Genomic DNA, 25,124 nt, shown 5'->3' on the forward strand with positions numbered 1-25,124 from the left:
TAAAGACATTGATAATTAACTTTTGTGTCTGTACGACACGATATAAAAAGACCGATTATATGTCATGATTCTGCTATTGTTGGTTAATTTTTTTTAAATTTTATGAGGCTACGATTGTATTGAAAAACGTGTTCATAATGGTTAATTTTTTTAATTTTAAATTTTATGAGGCTACGATTGTATTGAAAAACGTGTTCATATTTCTTACGGATTAAGGTGTTGTTCACGTATAACATTGTTACATGTATACTTTTCTGTATTTTTGCGAATTTTAAACTGAAGGGGTTAATATTAGTTTCAAACCGAGCACGACACGATTTGAAAATAGGCAGCGTTAAGATATATGTGTCACATTTGATAGATAGTTGTGCTACAAACGACCAGATCGTTTTGGATTCTTTGATAGATAAAAACAAAATCACATTGATTTGCATGGATTGAAGATGTGAAGGGATAAATAAATGGATATTGATTTTGACGCTCCAAAAATTACTGCCGGCACGCCAACAAGTGGAGTGCCATAATCAATTCCTATTATAGAATATGAACAACGCCCTGTAACATACTGCTACTGTGGGGAAAATGAACCCATACTCAGAAATAAAATTAGCTTGAAAAATGAACGGATAAATACCGATACACAACGCTGAGCGTTAATGTACAAGTCCAACTCTGAGCCACACTCGGGATTTTGCTTTGAGACAAACCACGAAACAGAAGTTTTCCACAATTACGAGGAGTAAACAAAAACACTATGAGGCAGCCTCAGAAAGATAACACGTAAACAACGATACTGCGTCTTGTAAATGGCACGATCGAAGGTCTTCAGGGATGGGTGCACTAAAGACGCTATCGAAGCAGCTTAGCTGGACCCCACGAGTCGAACCCTCACCACTGTCCGATAAAAGCAAGTTGCTGATCTCCTCAGCCATCTTCGAGTATGCCACTCTGAGACAGAATTTTGAGCAGCTAGTTAATTGAAACCAGAAAAAGTGGACAAAGTGACAAACCTCGCACCACTATCCAAAATAGAAATGGAGAATCTCAGGATTGTTACAACTATGAAAAGTAGTCTCTAAATTGCTCTCATATCAAGTAATTGGAACCAAATTGCGGATCACAATGAAAACTTCGAAAAATGTGTGAGCCTTGGAGTATATGAAGATCGAGGATCAGTATTTTGTACACATTGTGCTTGAGGTGTCTACTGTAATTTAATGATAACCATGAATAATAAAAACAGCAAGTGGCAGTTTGATGGTAATAAACACCAAATAAAAGAGTCATAATAGGTCAGAGAAGCAAGTCCAGTTTTTATCAGAGCTGAACATTTCAGGCATACGGCAGCAGCAACAATAACATTAACCAGGGAATCCCCAAGCATACAGCAAGTCCGAATATAGCAGCGTTTGTGTTCTCACGAATTGAGGGAAGAGATTCATACCTTGCATCAACAGGAAATCTGCTACCCCAAACGGCCAAAGACTCACTCAGCCGACCAAAGAAGTCTCTACAAGCATCATTTTTGCTCTCAAGGGTATCCTGCAAGGAATAATGCATCGTTTATCAGACATAACTAGGAAGGAAGTTGGAAAAGGATGCTTAATGATTCTCACTATGAAAGGGAAGAATAATATTTATTCATGGCACATAAATAACTTGAAAACTAATTTATGAAACCAGGTATTTCCTCTCAGCATCCACTTTCCTTAACTTCTCATAGCATTATTACTGTGACCGGATCTTGGATTCATGACGGGAAAGGAACATGAAACAGAGCTGCAATTATTGAAGCATATTCTTTTATGGGTTTTTGAAAAAAAGAAAGATTTTTTTTTGCCAAAATTATTCTGTTCCTCTCATTTCCTAACCAACAAAACCAAAGGAAAAATTTAGATTCTTTTCACTTCCTTTTTCCTCAAACTTTATGTTTCTGTTTCACTCCAGACATTTCAGATCCAAACAAAGCACATAAGAATCAACTAGCAAAGCTAGGAGGGCCTCCAAAATGGAAAGGCAGCAGATACATGCCAAAGGTCCCAAACAGAATATTGAAGCAAATAATCTAAATATAGCTGAAAAAGGGCAACATGACACATTGAGATGGATTTTCGTACCATTTCACTCATGGTATCATTATCTTCTTGTAAGGAACTTCTCAACACGTAGAATGAAATATATATTCCAGCTCCCAAGTCCCAATCTTCAATTTCTGACTTGTGGTCCTCCATGGAAGTTGCAAGCCTCCAAATCTCTGAGTGTTTGGCTGCAAAATAACAACAATTTTGATGACCATGATCGTCATAAGTTCAGGAGGCAAACAACACTCTATGCTACGGAAGTAGAAATTATGTTTATTGGTACTTACATTTTTCACAAAAGAAGTAAAGTCTTTGGGCTATTAGGTCTTGTCAAGAGAATTTCAAAATAAACCCTGAACTTTCACACCAATGTCTCATAAGATGGATGAAGAATGGGTTTGGGTGTGTGGTTTGAGAGCGCACGCGCAGAGAGAGAAGGGTAATGGGTGGAGGGTGAAGTTGGGTGTGGTGAGGCTTATGGTATGACTAGCGGGCCTGTGCCTAAAGGCACGTTAGAGTGGACCCGGGAATCCTGCAGGGCGGATCCCTGTAGGGCAAATTTCAGCCATCCGTGAGTGTTTTTAACGATTCGGATACAAATGAAACTTTTCCAGGGAAGAGTAATTCCGACCGGGAAAAGTTTCATTATAATCCGGATCGTTGAAAACACTCATCCACGGTTGTGATATGCACTACATGCCCTGTAGTGCACCCTGCACTACAGGATTTCCGGGTCCCGTTAAAGTGTATCATAGTGTCAGCCTAAATAAATTGTCCGTACAACGCGACTGCTCTACGGGTTGCAATCTTCACTAAGCGTCACTTACATTTTGAGATATTTTTCTATTTGATCATGTAAGGTAGCATTATTTTAGATAGGGATACATTGCCTAAAAAGTTAGGACGGAGGGATAGATTTATTAGGAAAAATTTCTCTGTATCTTTTAGGAGTAAAAAAGAAATGATCTGATGGCTATAAAATTAACATGAAATGATCTAACGATTGTAGATGTTGCTTTCTTTTATATGTCTAGACATTTTCAACAGAAACCGCTCTGTCTTATAATATAGATGTATATGCTAGATTTGTTTATCAAAATAATTAAGTTTGAACGTCAAAAAAAGGTAACAGAAGTCGAGGGCTAGGAGATGTCAGCGATTTCCGTCTCCAATTTGACAGAAGGGGTGTGATTAAGAATCCTTAACATGTTTAGGCATCTAAGTGAAATTTTGAGAAGTTTGGGGGTTTATCAGACATTGGTGTTAACGTTCAAGGGTTATTTTGAAATTTCCCCGGTTTTGTCTATTTTAAGTTATCACCTATCAATCAGTAATAAAAATATATTTTGTCAAACACCTCTATATTTTAATATGATGTCAGAGTCGCCATCAGACTAGGTTTGTTTGCACTGTCCATAACCTACTAACCGCCATAATATGAGTGGACTAGGCCAAATTATCAAGTTCTGCCACTAACCTGACCAAATACAAGGGAAGGTAAAAACATCGACAACACCGAAAGTACAGTCAGGGGAAGACTATGTTCCACCATCAACCAAATCTAGAACAATCCAAGGTGAAAAAAAGACGAGTAATGTTATTATTTACCAACGAAGTCAGAGCATAGTTACTTTGACCCAGGAGAATAGGATTATCAGCACCAAAACGATAATTGTTGTCGGGCACTCAACCCAGGAGAGTACACATTTAGCGGACATAACCCCAGTAGAGTACACATTTTGCAAATATAGAAGTTGCATTTCCTAACAGATCCAAAACAGTTTTGTCTTTCTCTTCCACAGCCATCAACCTGCTTAAAAAAGTCGTGGTCTGGCAAATCTGGACCCTTGGAAATAACATAGTTTGTAAGTATATACTAGTATAGAACGGTTTCCGGGTCTCAAATAAGTAAAATTTGAAACAACAAAGATGCATGACACAGGGTGTTCCAAAAATTTTCCCGAATCTGTCTCCTTAAACTGCAGTTTCTGAAAACTCTAGTACATGGTTTCAACCTTTTACTATCAGATCTCAAGCAGGGAAGAAAGACGCGTAAAAATGATAATAAAACAGGATGCATACTTTAATATTAACCCAAATGACACTCTTTGCCTTTAAAATACAATTTATTAACAAAAAAAGTTTGCACTCTGCAAAATTAAATTGGCACTGTGAAGTTTAGTCAACCCAAATGACACTCTTTGCATTCATAACGCATTTTATTAACAAAAAAAAATTCACTATGTAAAATTAAATTGGCACTTTGAAGTTTAGATATGTGGGAAGCCCGTAACCTTCATCTCTTGCATGAAACAAACGAAGTGTGCTATCAAAGGAAAAGCAAAGCTCCAAAACAAGTACAGAATAATTAAAAAATTTAAATGCATAAAACAAGCAAAAGAAGTAAAGGATAGGAGTCATAGGACCTTGAGCTTATATGAAGATAAAGAAACTAAGAATGCTCTAGCATGGGTCTCAAAAGTCTCATTTACAGAAACATGTCTCGACAATACCATCTTTCAACTACGAGAATCTAAATACATTGTTCTGCAGAAGTTCTCTTGTATCTTGAGAGTACATAAGAAAATAGGGACAAGTCAACAAACTGTAGCTCTAATGGGGATATGGACATGAATATCACATGCTTAAGTGATAAGTTAGAAATTTTACCTGACAAGAACAAGGAATGAGCAACTGAAGTTACGAAAATTGAGTGCGCCTTTTGCCAATTTTCACATGCAAGAAAGTGTTCAAGGGCCTTTGAAATTTCACCATAGTAATGGAAATACACTGCCTACATTTGTATATAAGAAAACAAGTCAGCGCAAATAGGTTATCAGAATTTCACTTTCACAAAAATCACATTGACAAACTAAAGCCAAGCACAAAAGCAATCCATTGACACATTTATAACAACTGCTTCCTTAAAAGCAATTTGTAATGGCAAGTTCACACAAAATAAGTAAATGGTAGTCCCCATTCAATGTTAACAGGACATGGACCATTCCAGTAGGAGGAACACAAAAGGAAACATACATCACATGCCCTATATTTAGCGACGCGGTGGCACTAGGCTTTCATGTATTAGCGTAACAGAACTTACTTCTCACAAGTCATTAAAACCAATAAAATAGATATGTAAAAAAAATTCTAGAAGCACTAAAATTTACATTCATAGAAGCATCATAAAAATTAGTGTTGTATTTTGTCTTTGCAATGCCACGCTTTCAAGATTTTTAGCATCATACATTCGTTTTTTTCTCCTTATCACAATTTTAAGCACATACATAAGAAAATTTTCGCAACTATTTTTGATTGATGCGTTTACTGTTATGGTTTGAAGGTGTACCATGATCTAGAATCAACGTGCCAAATAGTAAAACGGTAGAGTACAACAAACTTTTTTTTGTAAAACAGACCCCACTATTTTGGAAGCACACAGTACAAACTGGTAGGACAGCAATCTATAGCAACTCACAGGAAAGGCCACTAACTTACCATAGCCTCATGCAACCATGCTGCAGGAACACCCAAATCCTCAATAAACTGGCACTGTAGTTCCTGAGTACACCAAGCTTCGCAGTATTGGAACAAGATTTCTCTAATTAGATTAGCATGGAGATATGGAAAATCATCACGATGATGCATATGAAGCACCACGTAGATAGCCCAGTGACATTGCCCCATACAGAGAAGCTGGGAAACAAGTCCCATGTCAAGAACATGAAGATCATTAGAGCTGAAAGCGCCAACTGCTTCTAAAACTGCACACTGATGCCAGATCATATGATAGTCAAGCGGATCGTAGGTTGAAGCATAAGCACTGAACATTGTCTTCAGAGCACCAAATTTGCCCTTTTCACTAGCATGAAGCAGCATGAGATAATACGCGAGGTCAAGGTGTTCACCAGTATCAATGTTTGCAGCCTCTTCTAGAGGTCCTTCATCGATGTAAACTGGTACTGGATATGGAGCTCTTCCATCTTCAAGAAGTTGCTGATAAGTGTGAAAAACAATGTGCAATGAAGTGTCGGGTTGGAGCTGATGCCACATCAGCAACCCCAGGAACCTTTTCCAGTCTACTTGTATGTCTTGCAAAGCCCCTTCAATATTACCAGCAAGCAACTCATAAAGCCTTATCCTGTCCTTTTCAATAAAATTGAAATCAAGACCATTGATTCTCCAAAGCTCAAGCTGCCGAGCCATGTCGTGACGATTTACGGTGGACCCGCCAGCCTGGCTTAACAGACAAGCCAGTCTCACATCGCCTCTAGAAGCGGCTAGTTCCACAGCCGGGTCTAGCTGACGCCCTGTTAGAAGTAAGAATATGTGTTCTAAGTCATTTGACTCATTCAAAGAGCTTACTTCTTCTTGCACACGGTGGCAAACACACTCTTGCAACCAATAACTGAACTCTGCTCTACGAATTAAGGGAAGTGCTTCGGAGTCGACTTCTGGAGACTCTTCCTTCCTATCATTCATCATGTCTTCCTCGTTATCAGCTCCCACCAAATTCAACTGCCCACTCATTTCCCTATCCGAAAAAAGTACCTTTATTAATTCCCAAACCATTACTTGGTGCATCAAAACTACACGGGCTGACGAGGATAATCCAGGAACTTCCAGCTGCTTTTCAATAATTCCTATATAGCTCCGGCAAATCTCAGGAAGCATCAACCGGTTAGAAACAAGTTTAAGAAGCTTTATTTTGAAGGAGCCAACTTTCACTTCTTTTGATTCGTGATTTATCTCCTTGTGAAGATTCAATGGAGAATCAAAACAAAATTCAGTAAGTTCTTTTCCTACTTTGTTATTTTCATCTCTGACCACTTTGTCAATTGCAACCTTTTCCACATTGATAACAGATGATAATACCCTCTGAGGATCACTGCTACCTACTGGCGCACCAGTGTGAACTAGCATACCATTAGGACCCCAACCCACCCGAAACGACCTCCCCATGAACAATGCTGCATCAACAATGTTACGAGAATGGCTTCCAGTAACTGGTGTTTCGTGCTCTAGGTCCAGTCTAAAACCTTCTCTTTTTGTTGTCTTCAGAGGCATGCCTTTCTTTTGTTGGGCCAATAAAATGGTTCCAGGAGAACTGGACTCATAGTTACCAGGTTTGTACTCGAGCAAAGCTAGTGGGGTTTTTCGCACCACCGTGGGACTAGACCTATATATCATCTTTGAAGCAGAATCCTGTAAAGGTGACCTTAAGTTGTCCTTACTGAACGCCACCTTCTGATGTGAAAACCTCCCATGTAAATCCTCAACCTCCTCTTCCTCTGAAGGAAACATCAGCATTCGCATTTCTTTCATCCTGACAGGATCAAGCCCAAGATGAGAAGGAAGAGAATGTGACAGAGGAGTTGAATCTGACGTAGCGGGTTCTTCATCAATATCAGAAACCTCGCCACCACGCATCTCCTCAAGACCTTGTCCTTCTGCAGTTGCATCATCCACTATCATATCTTCTTCTTCGTCCCCAGACAAACCAAATCTGCTAAAATGGTGAACCAAGAATTTCCATTCTCTGTTTGATGGTTCAAATGAAATAAAGCATGCTCCCTGTCTCTCTGTGCTGAGCCTCAATTTCCTTGCTACTTCTCTATATCGCTCCTCCCCGTAATCCATTGATGATCTAATTTGCAACGTCAAAGTTACTTCAGCTGCCTTGTTGAGGCCCTGACCAACCTCAGGCTTCGTGCTTTCATCCTCATATACAACTACCTCGTGGCGACTGAACTTGATAATTTCATTCAAATTCAATGACCTAACATCAGTCTCCCCGGTAAACTTCACATATCCATATCCAAGCCTTCCAACTTTTAGATCTTTAACCCGACTGCAATATCCTGGATGAATGAGCTCCCTAGTGGCCAACTCACTTAAACAAGGTTCTATAAAATAATCAGAAGACTGCAAAGTGGGCAATGAAGCATTGATCTCACTCAAAACCTCGCATGACAAAGAAGAATCTATACTATCCAGAGAAATCCTCCGTTTCTTGTTTTGTGATTCAAAAAGGATTGGGGAGTCAGAAGCTCCCACAACCACTTCCATAACCAAGTTGGCTGTGGTCCCTCAAGCCACTATGAGTTTGCTGAAGTTTCCTGTGAAGACGGAAAGAAGAGGTCTTTTCATTGAGAATGCAAAAGAACAGATATCCTAAACCGAAATTCCACAAACATAACACCATTAAACCCAGTGGTAGAGCCAGGAATTGAACATGGAGGTGGCACCCGAAAAAGATAAACATCTGCATCTCAAAAAGAATGTCCGATTCGCAAACTGAGAACTTAAAAAGAACATTTTTTTTATTCAAACGAATTCAAACTTTTTCAAATATTAAGAAACACATTGATTGCTACAACTTTGCAAAACAAAATTTGAAATTTATGAACCAAAATGCATTTTTTAAAGTTCTCATTTTGCCAACTGGGGACTTTATGGGACAGAGGCAGTATTACCAAACATTTACACGTGTTCTAATATTAAGCATACACAATACCCCAAAAAAAAATACAGGTTTTTGTAGGTTAATCATCCACCAACAATAGTCAAACAATAACTATTAAAATTTGGTGGGAGTTTGTAAAGCAAAACTATGATTTTGGTGCGAGGTTATGCCCGGGGTGGCACATGCCACCCCACCCCCCTTAAGGCTCTGGCCCTGATTAAACCTAAAATATCCTCAAATTGTTACTGCGTATCGGTTATGAAGTTCCATTTCATCAATTACCAAGTTTTTCTTAGACAGATACCATATCATACCTATGTACAGATATCTTCATCGTGTTTATCAAAAAAAAAAGAAGTTATTTTACCTACCAATGCCTATTTTCACTTCATATGTACATTTGACAATACCTATTGATGATGTGAGATAACAACAACAGAACCCATGTAATCCCCAATCATTGGAGGTATGGCCGGGAGGACTGGAGACAGACCTAATCTTTGGCAATATACACAAGTGTCTGCTCTCAAAATACCACTGAAACAGTGCCCTATTCCTGTTTTGCTGAGATAAAAATACCTGTCAAATTCGCTATGCAGATTTCAGACAATTCCTATCGGTCAGTGTACGTGACTGAATCAAATACAAATGCAACCCAAGAAGGAACGTCAGATGAGAGAGAGAGAGAGAGAGAGAGAGAGAGAGAGAGAGAAGATGTACCTGAGTGGTGGAGGTTGAAGGGCGGGGGAGCTGCTGGTGCTGCGCGCAGTGAAATTTCGGGGATTTGGGTGTGTGAGAGAGAGAGAGAGAGAGAGAGAGAGATCGCGAGAGAGCTATGACTCTATGAGCAGAGTGAAGGGGAAGAAGAAGAACCACCTAGGGCTTTTGCTATTCTTCTGACAATAAAACGACCGCGTATTTCGTATCCTCTCCATAAGTTTCAGGAGCCCACCATATGTCTTTTTTTCTTCTCTCTTTTTTATTTTTAATTTGTCTATAAAGATTTCGTTTATTTTTTGAGATTTTTACCCCTAAATACAGAAAAATGAAATTTAATTCTCATTAAGGAGAGATAAAATATTTGATTACCACTAGGTCCATTTTTATGAAAATATATTTATCATTAATGAAAATATCACATTAGAGTTTTAGAGTATACTAGGGTTTTAAGTACCCTAGTACCCTTGGGTTGGTCATGTTCGTTTCGCATCTCTAGACCTCAACTTTTTTCTCTGCTCATGGCCTTAGTAAATTTTTTTCTCTAATTATTACTCTTATTTTTTTTTATCTTTCTCTCCACTTATCAACCCAAACAAATTTCCTCAAAATCCAAAACGAACACAATATGATAATCCTTCAAAATGTCATTCACTCTCATACTCATTACTCTTTCTCCGCGCTCACGCTCTGTATCCTCACACTCATAAATTATTGTTTCGAAAGTTTTTTGAAAGATGCTTTTGCGCTCTCACCCACACTCGCTTGCATGTTATGTTAGTACTTAAGCTTTTTTTTTTTTGACAAGATGTTAGTACTTAAGCTGAGTTCTTCTAAACTTAATTTATTTCTAGAAATAATACCGAAATAAGTTGCAAAATTTACATGTAAGTTATAATGGTAAAAAAACGTTTGTTTGGTTGAGAATTTAGTTTAGTTTAATTTTGTTAGTGAGTGGAGAGAGAAATAAAGTAATGATTAAAGATATGGGTAATGATTGGAGAGAGATAGAAAAAAATAAGAAAATAATAATTAAAAAATAATAATAATTAAAAAAAATTAAATAATAATTAAAAAATTAAACTAAAATGTGAACTAAACACAACCGCAACCTTCGGTAACAATTTACGAAGGTCGAAGAAACCGGATCGAATCCGTTTCAAAACGATTCACTCAACCCCTACAGAAACTCTTTCCACCACGACGTCAATTCAGTCATCTTCTCTCCGAAAATAAACCTCTAGGGTTTCCAACCTCACTCCAGACCTCGCCTATGGCGGCGACGCGACAGCCATATCCCTCCAACTCAGACCTAAACGCAGACCAATCGCAAACCCTACCTTCCTCCGTTTCTTCTCATCATCAAACCCCGCAGACTTCACCAACGCCGATGACCAAAATACCCTACCACCACTGCCACCACAATCTCCACCCTGGTTGGAGGGCGTCCGCGAGAGCTTACGTTACCTCCGAATGAACAACTCTACCAACAACATCACCACCACCACCGAAGCGAGTAACAAAGACAGTAAGCCCTCGTTCGAGGGCCTCCGCGAGAGCTTACGTCAGCTCCCAATGAACAACCCCACCACCACCACCGAAGCGAGTAACGAAGGCAGCAAGCCCTCGTTCGAGGGTCTCCACGAGAGCTTACGTCAGCTCCAAATGAACAACCCTACCACCACCACCGATGCGAGTAACGAAGGCAGTAAGCCCTCGTTCGAGGGCCTCCACGAGAGCTTACGTCAGCTCCAAATGAACAACCCTACCACCACCACCACCACTACTACTACTACCACCACCACCACCACCACCACCACCGAAGCGAGTAAAGAAGGCAGTACGCCCTCGTTCGAGGGCCTCCGCGAGAGCTTACGTCAGCTCCAAATGAACAACCCCACCACCACCACCGAAGCGAGTAACGAAGGCAGCAAGCCCTCGTTCAAGGGCCTCCACGAGAGCTTACGTCTTACATCAGCTCCCAATGAACAACCCCACCACCACCACCGAAGCGAGTAACGAAGGCAGCAAGTCCTCGTTCCTCCAAATGAACAACCCTACCACCACCACCGAAGCGAGTAACGAAGGCAGTAAGCCCTCGTTCGAGGGCCTCCACGAGAGCTTACGTCAGCTCCAAATGAACAACCCTACCACCACCACCACTACTACTACTACCACCACCACCGAAGCGAGTAAAGAAGGCAGTAAGCCCTCGTTCGAGGACCTCCACAGGAGCTTACGTCAGCTCCAAATGAACAACCCCATCACCACCACCACAATGGAAGCGAGTAACGAAGGCAGTAAGCCGAACGAGGGCCTCCAAATGAACAACCCTATCAACAGCAACACCACCACCACTACCATCGAAGCGAGTAACAAAGGCAGTAAGCCCTCGTTCGAGGGCCTCCGCGAGAGCTTATGTCAGCTCCGAATGAACAACCCTACGTACAACAACAACAATCCTACCAACAACAACAACAATCAACAGGGCGCGGATTTGAGGCAGAGCCTCATGGAGAAGGAGACGGAGTCCAAGTTTGTCAGGCCTTTGTTCTCGATCTCGGATTTGAGGGAGAGCCTCACGGTGTTGCGGCGCTTGAAGGAAGAGAAGGACAAGAAGCAGAAGTGTGAGTGAATTGTTGAGTTTGTTGGTATTGGATATTGGTGGTTTATGCCTAATAATTATCGACTTGTGAAAATGGCTGTCTTGGGTTAGTTGTTGAATTTAATTTAACAGGACGCGGAAGTGAGTCGAGACTGGAATTGAGTTTATCGTAATTGAAATCTGTTGAGTTGCCTGCTGCTGTTGTTTTTGTTATGGCTAGTAAAGATGCACGTTCTTTGTTTAAATGGTTGGTATGTTTTTTGAGGGAGGACAAGAGGGTAATTTCGCCTACCAAACTCACTTAGGCAATTGCTGACTAGGGAGAGGGAGAGTGAACCCTTTAAACACACACACACAAATCCAAACTCCCGATGTGGGAGCCAGCTATATATACAGGGACTTTTCGAAAAAAAAGGTAGTAGTAATGTAGTGTATCCAACAACATAGTTTTTGAGGTAGAAAAACACCTATAGATAGATGTTTAAATATAGTTGACTGGTCCCATTGAAATGAAACCGGTTAAATATCCAAGAGCATTATCAAATGTGCAAGACTGGCTTGGGAAGCTCTGTCAAAAGACCCATCAATAATTAATCGATCGACATCACAACACAAAACGCATGAAAATTATGACCCCCCCATAAAAGATTCAACAAAAGATGTCTGAACTTCGAGGGTTGTCGATCTACATGGCGACACCCGATGGCATTGCAAGAGCGTTTTGAATTGTGCAAGAGTTGCCCACTGCTTTCCTTCATTTCCTTGTACCCGTTAGAATCAATGGCAACTTATGCTTTATACTTTTCTCCAAACTCCGCCTTAATTTTAAGATACCGCAGCTTGCATTGATAACGAAAGGAAGGTCACTGGCAGAAGACCTTGAAACTACAGCAACCACTATCGTTACACTAAACGTATAAAATAGTAGGGCACGCCATCGAACTGAACTGTTTGTTCTGACCTTAAAAATTTTTTATGACACCCAAGCACCTTTGATAAAAACATAGACTGAAATTTCAGGTATATCAAATCTTGCTTTTATCTAGAAAGCTATTCTCGTTAATATCAAATCCAGCAGCCCTTCGAAAACAGCATTAGCATTAGCATTGTTTTTTTTTTTTTTGAAACGGCATTAGCATTAGCATTGTTGAAGCTTTCCATATGAAGTCATGCTCGGAATCCAACAACTCTACCATTACCATTATTGTCTGTACTCTATTTTATGATTCTTAATTCCAATGCTGATATCCATCATGAGCTTCTCATCTCACCTCGAAATCTTCTTCAGCCAACTAAAAGAAACACAAATGCCATTTCCATCTCACCAAACAGCAGTTGAAAATTTGGCTCATTGTTCCTTTACCTCAGGAATGCTATTCATCAAGTATATCTTCTTCTTTTTTAGAACCTTGAAACACATATCATTACTAATAAAAGCAGATACATGCTAACCAACCCCTTTAAGGGTGGCTTTTACCAGTTATATGAGCAGTTTGGATTACAGAACGATTAACTTGTAAGAGCCGATAAGGAAGAAAACTTAGTAGATAACAACCAAATGTCTGAAATGTCTGGAACCAAATCCTTGCGCAAAAACCTCACCAATAGCAAGCTATCCGTGAGAACAGTGGCATTTATGAGGATCCTGATCGCTTGATCAAGGCACCATGTCACAGCTTCCAAACAAGCTTTAGCTTCTGCCATGTTTGCAGAAAGCACCGCCAGCTTCCCGCTTCGCCGCTCAACCTCTTGCTCAGCTCCCATGAGATCCCCCTTCTGCCATGCTCCATCCACTCATAGCTTTATTCTCCTATCACTAACATTTATCAAGTCATTAGAACAAAAAAACTAATGTTAGCCTTGCAACCACCCACACCAACCCTCCCGTCATCAGTTTCAAGCATCATATGAAAATCTTCCTTAGTGAGCACTTTTGTTTGACTCTGTAGCACCTGAACAAATAAGGCTTTATAAGTATCCATAACATCTGTGGGATGCACAAAATGATTATCAAATTGAACCCTGTTTCTATGTAACCATAAGGCCCAAGCAACACAAAGGATTCTAGGATAAGCTTTTCTAGAAGGAGCTTGCTTAACCCACTCAGCCAGCCAATCCTCCACCCTCACAGGAGTCCCCATGTCAAAATTAAAACCGAGATTCGATGCCCTCCATATGCGTTTGGAAAACGGGCATTCCAGAAGAAAATGCTCAACAGTTTCTCTTGATCCGCTACATCTACAACAAAGAGGCTCAACATCCATGCCTCTCCTTTCCAGGTTGGAACTTTTTGGAATGATTCTATGAATCAACTTCCAAATAAACATAGCCTGCTTGGGAGGAATATTGGAAGCCCAAAATCTTTTCCAGAAAGCTTCATTAACTCTCCCTCCCATGAAAGCAGATTGATGATGTGTTTAAGGCTAGAAAATAAGCTGATTTAACTGTAAACGACCCATCCTTGGTCAATTCCCACGCCAAATTATCAGCTTTAGGACACCCCAAAATAGGGATGGTGACAATATGTTTTACGTCTGGAGGAAACGTAAGAGACAGAAGGGGAACACACCAAGACCTGGTCTCCCAATCAATTAAATCAGCGACCTTGAATTGACTAAACCACCATGAGGCCATGCGACACAGATTCATAAGGATTTGGAATCAAAGGAATCCATTGATCCTGAAATGGATCAGAAGAAAGATCCATCTCCCACCTCCCATTTCAGCCCTTTCAACAAAAGATCCCTTCCCTGCAAGATCCCATGAACAATTGGACTTTGGTTTGACAGAGAGAAAATGAGATTTATAACAATATTTCGAAAGCATAACTTTTGAGAACACCGACTCAGGAAATTTGACAATTCTCCAGGTAGCTTTCGCAAGAAGAGCTTGATTAAACAACTTCAAGTCTCTGAACCCCAAACTCTTTGGGAGACAAAGAGCAGACGCCTTCTTCCAATGAAAACCATGCCCTGAACCTCCTCTCCACACAAAATTTCAGATAATCCGAGGGATTTGATCAATAAGGTAAGATGGAGCCCGAAAGGAAGATAACAAGTAAAGAGGGATAGTAGAAAGGTTAGCCAGAACACACCTTCCCGCAAACCAAAGAGATGGGGACTTCCAGGCTTGTAATTTAGCAGAGATCTTTTGAAGAGCTGAGTTAAACATATTACCTTTTTTCCCCGAAAAATCTAAAGACGCCCCCAAATAAATACCAGGTTTAGAAACCACCTTGATCCCCAGGATCTCTGACAAAACAAAACAAGCGAGAAGCAAACAATGGAGAAGGGAAACACTACATTGCTTTTCTTAGTAAACCAAGCATTGGACAGGAAAAGGAAAGGCTAAAGGGTTCTAAATGCAAGTACAAACGTACTACATAATTTGAAGAGTTGACCCAACAACATCAGTAGACAATGATATCACCTCTCCACCAGTGTATATGTTAGGGTAATTTGCACTTACCTATAAGGGGTGTAAGTACTTCAATTTGTAGTACAAGGAGTGTATCTTCAAATCAGTAACAGTACGGGCGGTGTAAGTGCAAATTCCTCTATATGTTAAAGGCTTTTAAGAACATGGCCAAATAGGCAATGATATCACCTCTCCACCAGTGTATATGTTAATGGCATTGATGGTACTGAATTTGGGAAGGGTCGTACTGTGCTCGCCTTTCTTGAGCTATTTGCATAACCTACATGGTCGGTAGCTTTCTCTTTCTTCCACTTCGAACTTTAGAGCATTAATTCATTAAATGTAACGAAACAAGATGTTAGAAATCTAATCAACAACTGTAGAGGGCAAAGGTCCAACATCACATACAGTAGTTGTGCCTCTAGTTTTAAAGGATATCATCGTCAAAACCCAAAGGTTGTAAGTTGTGACACAAGGACAACTTATTTTTTTGATAAGTAACACAAGGACAACTTATATAACTCCCTTAACATATAAATATTGATATCTGAAAACAAGCAATTATCACAACATTCTAATTCAAACATACTTCTACTTTCAATTATGAACAACCATTTCTTCTAAAAAAAATAGCATGCAATATAATAAAAAGACCGTGACTGTTTTATTCATAAATAGGAAAAACTATTTTTGAAAACAGCGAGTAAAAGTTTCCTTGACAATGGGTATGAGGGGAATAAGGAAAGCTAAACTCGAATTTGGAACAAAACAAATCAGGTCATCACGTTGAATTGAAGGGTAACAAGTTTTTTTAAACAAAAATTGGTGCGCACAAGTAATTTTTTCCCTTTTTGGAATTGAGCTCCTGTCGACTGTTACCCTCCAAATAAAGGGTGAAGAGAGGTCAATTTCTTTTGCTTTTCAGACTCCACTTGCATTTTTGAATATACTTTAGCAAATTTTCAATACATACCTTCACATTTTTCACCACAAATACAATTCCATTACCCAATAGTAGTTTATTTGAAGAGTTGTCACCACCACACGTTCGCTTCTTTGAGGCAATATTCAATTATGAACCAAGGCCAGCCAATGGACATGATCAGATGATCATTCACAATGGCACATAAGCCGCACATTAGACAAACCACATCCCAAAACTTTCAATGCGCACTAACTCGATGCCTTCTTCAACAACCAAGTACTGAGAGCCAGTGGCGGACGTAGGATTTGTGTCTAGTAGGGGCCCAAATCCGATGTATATTCATTTTGATAACAAAAAATACATTTTGTAAGTATATAATGCTACATGCCAGGTCTGAGGAAGTGATTATTGTGGGTATGCGCGTAGCCACAGTCTAGCTTTATACACGAAACCTAAAAAGTGATTAATAGCTTGAAATTTTAGGGATTTTCATCTCACATGGAAATTTTAAGAATTGTTTTCCTCAAGGAACTTGCAGGGGAAAATCACATAGAATTTTCCATAATTAACCTAAAAATTAGTATAACATGCAAAAATATTTGGAGTTGTGCAGAGACTCAAGTCCCCCCCCTTGCGGAGCCAAGAGTGCCTAGCAATGTTGCCATTACACTCAAACAGGGAATAACATAAAATGTATTCTCATTAGAAGATCTTATCATCACTCTTTTGCTTCTATTCTCTTTTTCTTCAAATAGGGAGAAACAAATAAGAACATAAAAAATTGGTTTGCACAATTGAATCATGGTCAAATTCCAAACACCATTGTGATGAACAGGCACGTACAGTTTATAAATGTGATGGACATATATAACAATAATGTTAGAAAACATATCATTAATAGGAAAAAAAGAACGCCAAATAATTTGCCGAATTCTATTTGTAGAGAATTAGGCTCCATTTGTTTTGGAGTAAAATGTTTTCGGGTAATTTCTACGTATCTACCGTTGTTTGGTTGCATAAAAGTGAAGTTAAATATTTTCCAAGTAAAATATCTTCCATCAGAAGGGTGAAAATGCTTTCTCCTTTAAAATTCCGTAAGTTGTTTTTGGGATTGGTGACTGTGCACTTCACCACCCGTTGTTTGACTTGTTGATTCTAATAGAAGCAATTTATCGAACATCTTAAGTGCAAAAACTATTTGTTATGACTAAAACGATCATATTCCAAAACTAAGCATTAGATTTACACATTAAGGGAACGCTTACGTGTGAGATGGTAGAAACTGCGGCACGATTGGATTCTGGGCGGTGGGCAATAGCAGACGAAGAACTTTATGGCCGCCGCAAGAGGGTCGTCTGAGGATGGGGAAGCCGTGGACTTGATGGGCTTTGGTGCGACAGTCGGATGCACTTCTTTGGTTTGGAGGTGCGGGAATTGGACGTTGGTTGGTTTTGAACTTGGGTGTCGTTCGCAAAACGATGCTCGCATGGAAGATGACGATTGACGCAGAAGGCGAAAGGGGAACGGTGCATTCCGGAAGACGATTCAGAACGGGAAGCTAATTAGGGGCTGATAAGTTATTTCAAGGTTTTGCAAGGGTATTTTTGGAAGATAAAAGTGTGGGAAACACTTATAAGTAGAGTAGATGATAAGAGCAAGTTCACCCCTTGGATGCCAAAACGGCATTGCCAAAGCTACTTATTTAGACGGGAAAGGAACGCAAGTTATATTGATACAAATTGTGCAGTCCAAAAGCCAAAAATTAACAAATACAACAAAAAAAGAACAAAAAATAGAAGCAACAAGAACAAAAAAGGAAAGGCCGCTCAGCTCCGATATTGAACGCAACACTCCGCTCATGGAGGTGATCAACGGAGGATCTTCACTGGATAAAACTCGTACAACTCATTATGGCATTCGTATAATGTCATCAATTATTATCCCATCAACCCCACGTGTGTTCCTCTAATTTAATTCTTAATTCTCATTTTTAATCTTTCTTAAAAATAATTCGACAATCAAACATGAGTAATTCAACGGTTCATGGTTAGCTAATCCCACGGTACGAGAGGCCACATGTTTTTTAGGGTTAGCTAGACCCATGTTTATCACGTAGGATTAAAGATAAGACTGGACTGTAGGGGGGATTTTTGTTATACCCTATGTACGGGACTATCAACTACCAGCTGAGGCGTGAGGGTGGTTTATGCTAATCCAGACCCTTGGATTATATCTTGCTTCATCCAATCATAAAAATTAATCTCCACTCCGTATAACATACTTTATCCACCCCAATCGGATACATACGGTACAACTAATCATGTACAACGTACAGTCCCATCTATTAGACTATCATCTCAGGAACATTCCATTTATCCCCGCCATTAATCTCATTTTCCCCAATCATTTTGATAAATAATCTCGTCATCAAACGTGTTCGCTGAGTGTGTCGTTCATCTTTAAAATAAAGATTCAATTAGGTATTGAAACACATATGGGCAAATTTCACTGACCTCCCCTGAGGTTTCTGACACGAACAGAAACCTCCCCTGAGGTTTCTGAAATAACACTGCCCTCCCCTCCTTTACCTGAAAATACCAAGGGACCCCCCTCTCCGTTAATTGGACGTTAAAAACGGATGGAAAAGATTATTTCTCTCTCCACCCACTACTAAAACTAAACTAAACTCCCAACCAAACAAAACCGATGTCATTGTACTATATTTTTTACAATACCTATACTACCCTCACCAAACTCTTTACCCCTCTTATTTATAAAATATAAAATACAAGAATCACTACACTTTGTACCCGTTTCACTTTGAGATTTTGTCCTTATTTAAAAGGTTTCACATTTGCTAATTTTCTATCAAACTTTTTTGAATTATTTGTTCGTCTCGATAAGAGGAATTGAAAAAGTAAAAAATTAAGACTTTTACCAAATATTTTGAGAAATTCAATATTTTGGATAAAAGTAATAATTTTATATTCTTTTGATTCCTCTCGTTGAGACAAACCAATGATCCACAAAAATTAACACAAAACTAGTAAATACAAAAAAAATTCAAATATGGACAAAAATAAAAAAGCCTAAAAATCCCACAAACAAGTCCGCATGAAAAAAATTCGAATATGAACAAAAATTAAAAAGCCTAAAAATTTCACAAACAAATCCCGTAAAAACCAAAAAATAAACTATTGGCAATGGAGGGTACGGGCTTGTTGGTGGGATTTTTAGACTTTTTGATTTTTACGGGGTTTGTTTGTAGGATTTTTAGGCTTTTTGATTTTTGTTCATATTTGAATTTTTTCGTATTTGCAAGTTTTGCGTTAAATTTTTGTGGATTACTAGCTTATCTCAACAAGAGTAATTAAAAGAGTACAAAATTATTATTTTTACCCAAAATATTGAATTTCTCAAAATATTTGAAAAAAATCGTAATTTTTTACTTTTTCAATTCCTCTTATCAAGACGAACTAATAATTCACAAAAATTTGATAGAAGATTAAAAAATGTGAATCCTTTTAAATAAGGACAAAATTTCAAAGTGAAACGGGTACAAAGTGTAGTGATATTTGTATTTTATATTTTATAAATAAGAGGGGTAAAGAGTCTGGTGAGGATAGTATAGGTATTGTAAAAATTATAGTACAATGACATGGTTTTATTTGGTTGGGAGTTTAGTTTAATTTTAGTAGTGGGTGGAGAGAGAAATAATCTTTTCCATCCGTTTTTAACGTCCAATTAACGGAGAGGGGGGTCCCTTGGTATTTTCAGGTAAAGGAGGGGATGGCAGTGTTATTTTAGAAACCTCAGGGGAGGTTTCTGTTCGTGTCAGAAACCTCAGGGGAGGTCAGTGAAATTTGCCCAACACATATGGACGAACTACTTTTTGTATAGTTTTTATTTATTTATTGCATTCATAGCCTCTCTTCTTCTTTTTTACTTAAAAGAATGTGTACGTGTTTGTCAATGTGGATGCTTATGTTCAATCAATCTCATATTTTAGGAACACAAACTCGACAAGCTGAATAAAACAAATGTTCATACTAAATTCCAAAGGTCCTGTAATGTGCCCATCCGGAGAGCACAACACTACGTCGTGCCTGTCTTGAGGTCATAACGAGTCCTGCTTGTGTCTTGCACAATGAGGTAAACGAACAACTACAATTTAATTTGGTTGAGATGTGCGTAAGTTAGTTCAGACACTTGAGTTCTCGAAAAAAAAAAAGAACAACTGCAATTAAAGGAAGAAAACTAGGAAACATAAAAAGGATGTGGAGAACAGGTAAATTAAGATGGCTTTTGTTCCCACAATGCTAGGGACACATTCAAACGTATATTCATTTTTACATCTCTCTTTTTTAAGTGATGGTAGGATCACTATTATTTAGAGAGTCCCACCATCACTTGTGAGAGATATTGTTAAAGTGGATGTAAACTTAGATGTGTGACGAGCATTTTTATTTTTTCTCCATTAAACAAGTCAATATTGTCAACTCCGTACCATATCGTACTGGGCCGCTACTAATACGGCAATTGTAACTTATGGATCCATACGTTCAAAATGTCGGCATATAGCACACTATACAAGCCATATTCTGGGAAAATTTATTTAATGTCTTTGGACCAACGCCACGTGGTGCCTTAGGTCTTTCCTCAACCACATATTTATGTGGGGCCCGAAATTAAGTGTGAGGACCCCACAACAAAGTATGGTAAGGAGAGGCTTGGGCCACCTTGAGCCCCAAAAGCACTGAATAATCTATATAATATGGAGCAACAGTTTTTGAATTATATATTTTGGACCATCAGATTTGTACATATTATTTCTATAATTGAGATTTACGGATAATAAGAATAGAAATATACTTGGAAAGAATGAATATTTGGAAGAAGGATGAAAGAAAAATTAAAATTAATGTTTTCTACTTTTATTTTGATTCCTTATTTTTGAATTTTTCTTATTTTCCTAACAATTATCAGTCAAAAATGATTACTATGATCTAGAGCTGTCTCTCTCTCCTTCACAGGTTAATTTCAAAACGGATTCCAATTTTGAATCTAAAACTGCTTTCTCTCACACACATACGTTTAGCTCTCTCTTTGTCTCCCCCCCCCCCCCCCCCCCCCCCCCCCCCCCCCCCGCTTTCTCTCTCTATGTATGTGGACCCTGTCATTTTTTGAAATGTATTCAGATTGCTAAATGTTTAATTGGTTGAGTGATTGAGGGGAAAAAACTGATTAATTATATTTGGTTATTTCATTTATTGCAATATGTTGGTGGTAACAAATGTATTGATTTTATTGCATCTTGATTCTAAGTCATAGTTTCATCTTCGCCTTCATCGGGTTGAAAGTAAACGAAAATATACATATATCTGTGTTTCCGCATTGGAATTAATTGTCTTATTTAACTTAATTTTCTATAGTACACGCAAAGGTATATGGTCCATCGATACTTAACAAAAGACAAGTTGTTACAATGGATGATTACTTTAATCCAATGGTTTATGTTCATTCTCCTCCTTTCAGTGAAGTGCTCACACTTTTTGCATATATTACACAATTATTGTGTGGGTTTATTTACTCATAATAACTATACATTAATGTCTCGGTGATTTTTCAAAAAAAGAGAGAGAAGAATGTCAAAACTTTCCAAATTCTTTGTTAATTTGAAGAATATATATATATATATATATAGGGGAGCATTCCGAGGACAAAAAAAAAAAAAGACACTCAACCTCAACCATTGAAGCCAATGGCTGAGATTAAAAGTTCACAAAGAATTACTATTGGCCGCAAAGAATCTCTCCTATCCACAAAGAATTACTTTTGGCCACGATAAATTACTCTTGGCTACAATGAATTACTCTTAGCCGAGAATTACTTTTAGCTGCATCGAATTGCACTTGGCTGCATCGAATTGCTTTTGGCTGCATCGAATTGCACTTGGCCGTATCGAATTGCACTTGGCAAGAATTACTCATAGCCGCGAAGAATTACTCTTGGCCGCTACAAATTGCATTTGGCCGCATCGAATTGCTCTTGGCCGGTACGATTTACTCTTGGCCGCATCGAATTGCTCTTGGCCGCATCGAATTGCACTTGGCAAGAATTACTCATAGCCGCGAAGAATTACTCTTGGCCGCTACAAATTGCATTTGGCCGCATCGAATTGCTCTTGGCCGGTACGATTTACTCTTGGCCGCATCGAATTGCTCTTGGCCGCATCTAATTGCACTTGGACGCATCTAATTGCTTTATAGTCTCGCAGTTCTTTGCGGCCAAGTAAAATTATTTGCGACCAAGTGCAATTCGAAGCGTCCAAGAGCAATTTGATGTGGCCAAGAGTAAATCGTAGTGGCCAAGAGCAATTCAATGCGGCCAAGAGTAAATCGTAGTGGCCAAGAGCAATTCGATGCGGCCAAGTACAATTCTGTGCAGCCAAGAGTAATTCTGTGCAGCCAAGAGTAATTCTTCGCGGCCAGGAGTAATTCTTTGTGGCCAATAATAATTCTTCGCGTTAGATTCTTTTTCTTTTTAACTAATAGATAAGAGAACAAAATTGTTGTTCAATACAACTTGGAGCTGTTGGTTTAGATGATTTGAAATTTCATGATCTGTCTGGAATTGAAGATTGCAGGTTTTTTGTTAAAGCCTTTTGGGTAGACATAGTTTCAAACTCGATCTAGTCCTTACTTGTTTATATGTATCTTGAAACTATTTTGCTTTCTATTTTTTCTAGGTCAGTTAAGGAAACAAGTATGATAGGAGTGTCACTTTTGAGTAAGTGGACGTTCAAAAAATTGAATTCGAGTTGGAATCTGGTATGATTATATATTCTTAGTATCTCTGATGGTACCCCTGAATACAACTAACGGAATTAAATAGATTTGGTAACATTTGTTGTGTTAGACTATTTTATGAACTGATTGGATAGACCATGTTTGAAACTTATTCTTAAAATGAAAATTTTCAAGAAGTAGATTTTGTTGGGAGAAGAATTTTTTTTCTAATTCACGGTTATTTGTAATGCTCCTCTCGCATGAGGTGGAACCATACGCATATTCGGGCCTCACCTCATGGCATTAAAAAGAACCGTGGTATCCACACAAAAAAAAAACTTCAAAAAAGTAGGGTTTAATACTTTATTTAGACTATGTTTATAAAGCATTGTGTCATGCCTTAAAGCTAGGCACAAGCAATTACTAGTATGTTATATTACGGGGTCTCAGCCGATACAAAAATTTTAGTGTAATTTTTTTTTTCCTTAAAAAAAATGCGCTTGGACTCTAAGGTAATCAACGAGTCCACAATCTGTTAATTATGTTAATTTACTCGTAAGATTATTCTCGAGATACATTAAAGTTAAAGTGTTATAACTTGTTTTATTTCCCTACTTAAAAGTTTTTCGATAATACATTAATACACATGAATATTTGAAAACATTCATCTAGATCGCCTTCACGGCTTCACCTCCACGTTTTATGGTGTTAAATATGAGAGAATAAATATTTTATTAAATTCAATGAATAACACGTACAAAGAGTCTTGTATTTATACAAGAGTGAAATGCTAAACTATAGAAACAAAATCAAATCCTTTACCACAGAAAAGTTAATCAAATCATTGATCCTAATCAATTATAATCAATTATGTTACCCAAATTATGCAACCTAGAGGGGGGGTGAATAGGATTGCTAGTAATAATTACCAATAAAAATTTATCTCTAACAATATATGCAAACAATAAGTATGCAATCAAAATAGAGAGATAGAGAGATAGAACCCGTTTATAGTGGTTCGGTCCGGATTTGTCCACGGTCCGGCCCTACTCCACTTCTCCTCAAGCAATTACTTGAAGGTTAGACTAATCTTTAAAAGATTACAACTTGTAAGTCTTGCGGGTGCTTACAAGAACCGAATGCCTCTAGCTTTCCCGAGGAGCTAGCACAACCGCAAGAATTTTCTCCGAAAACTTCTCAAAAACAATAACACCCAAATTCCAACCCGAATTTGGTCTTCTAAGCTTTCAAGTGTTTGACTCAAACACTCACTTAGGAAATACAAGTATGTGAAGAAGGTATGAAAATTATCGCTCACGACTTGTACAAATTTTCTCTCAAGAATAATATGAAAGTGGAAGAACAATGAGAATTTTTGGCTTTGATCTTTTGAGAATTTGCTCTTGCAATAATATGGAATGTTGTAGCTTGTGTATGTACTCATTAATGAGTTCTTGATGCCTTATATAGCCATCCATATGCTTCCTAGCCGTTGGAAACTAGCCGTTGGAACTAGCCGTTGGAAACTAGCCGTTGGAAACTAGCCGTTTGAAACTAGCCGTTTGAAACTAGCCGTTGGAACTAGCCGTTAGAACTAGCCGTTAGAACTAGCCGTTGGAACTAGCCGTTTGACAGAGTGGTCATCCGGGTGGTCGTCCGGTGGGTCATATGATGGTTTCCGGTTGTCACAGCTTTCTGTTCAGACAGCCGACTTGTCAGCCGGTTCGTCAACCTGTGGCTCACAATTTCATCTAAATAAATCCGTTAAAGCATGTATTGAGCTCAATAAAGTCTTTGTAAATATAAATCATGAATCCAAGAGACTTTATGCTATATTTCAAGGTCACGAAAATATTTAATTCGGGAATCGACTTTTCGATAATTTTGTATTTGCCGAATAAAAATATCATTGAATTAATCATCAAAATAATTAATAGAGATGCATATAAATTTTCACAAATTATAATGCATACATTTTTCAACAATCTCCCCCTTTTTGATGATGACACAAAATGATAGTTTTTATTCAAGTAGGAGTTATGCCAATCTCCCCCTTAATACATGCACCAAAGCAGTTATCTATGATCAACGAGTAATAGCAATAATCATCAGATCATAGCAAGCA

At 38.5% G+C, this 25,124-nt stretch overlaps 3 protein-coding genes across 7 annotated transcripts; 1 reads left to right on the forward strand and 2 right to left on the reverse strand.

Annotated features, from left to right (window-relative positions):
* Nucleotides 1–578: 578 nt before the first annotated feature.
* LOC131335352 (nuclear pore complex protein NUP96) lies at nucleotides 579–9,437 on the reverse strand. The gene is made up of 6 exons (XM_058370680.1): nucleotides 9,268–9,437; nucleotides 5,580–8,200; nucleotides 4,752–4,875; nucleotides 2,118–2,266; nucleotides 1,445–1,542; nucleotides 579–948 (listed from the first exon to the last, which is right to left on the reverse strand). The coding sequence occupies exons 2-6, from the start codon at nucleotides 8,148–8,150 to the stop codon at nucleotides 753–755; spliced, it is 3,138 nt and encodes a 1,045-aa protein (XP_058226663.1). The 5' UTR covers nucleotides 8,151–8,200; nucleotides 9,268–9,437; the 3' UTR covers nucleotides 579–752.
* On the forward strand, nucleotides 9,141–11,899 carry LOC131298768 (uncharacterized). Its single transcript, XM_058324238.1, has 3 exons — nucleotides 9,141–9,214; nucleotides 10,509–10,956; nucleotides 11,243–11,899. Exons 1-3 carry the CDS (start codon nucleotides 9,141–9,143, stop codon nucleotides 11,897–11,899), a joined length of 1,179 nt encoding a protein of 392 aa, XP_058180221.1.
* A 1,291-nt stretch (nucleotides 11,900–13,190) lies between these two features.
* LOC131335356 (uncharacterized) lies at nucleotides 13,191–17,941 on the reverse strand. Of its 5 annotated transcripts, none has more exons than XR_009202499.1 (3): nucleotides 17,477–17,901; nucleotides 15,476–15,604; nucleotides 13,191–13,821 (listed from the first exon to the last, which is right to left on the reverse strand). XR_009202499.1 is itself a non-coding variant. In XM_058370684.1 (3 exons), the coding sequence occupies exons 1-3, from the start codon at nucleotides 17,697–17,699 to the stop codon at nucleotides 13,790–13,792; spliced, it is 330 nt and encodes a 109-aa protein (XP_058226667.1). In that variant the 5' UTR covers nucleotides 17,700–17,895; the 3' UTR covers nucleotides 13,191–13,789. The 5 variants fall into 5 exon arrangements, 1 of the variants encoding a protein (XP_058226667.1); XM_058370684.1 differs by lacking the exon at nucleotides 15,476–15,604 and adding an exon at nucleotides 15,046–15,120 and having other exon boundaries at nucleotides 17,477–17,895; XR_009202498.1 differs by lacking the exon at nucleotides 15,476–15,604 and having other exon boundaries at nucleotides 13,191–13,685; nucleotides 17,477–17,941.
* Between the last annotated feature and the right edge of the window lie 7,183 nt (nucleotides 17,942–25,124).

Source organism: Rhododendron vialii, chromosome 8a, assembly GCF_030253575.1.
Source record: "Rhododendron vialii isolate Sample 1 chromosome 8a, ASM3025357v1".
NCBI classification, from domain to species: Eukaryota; Viridiplantae; Streptophyta; class Magnoliopsida; order Ericales; family Ericaceae; genus Rhododendron; species Rhododendron vialii.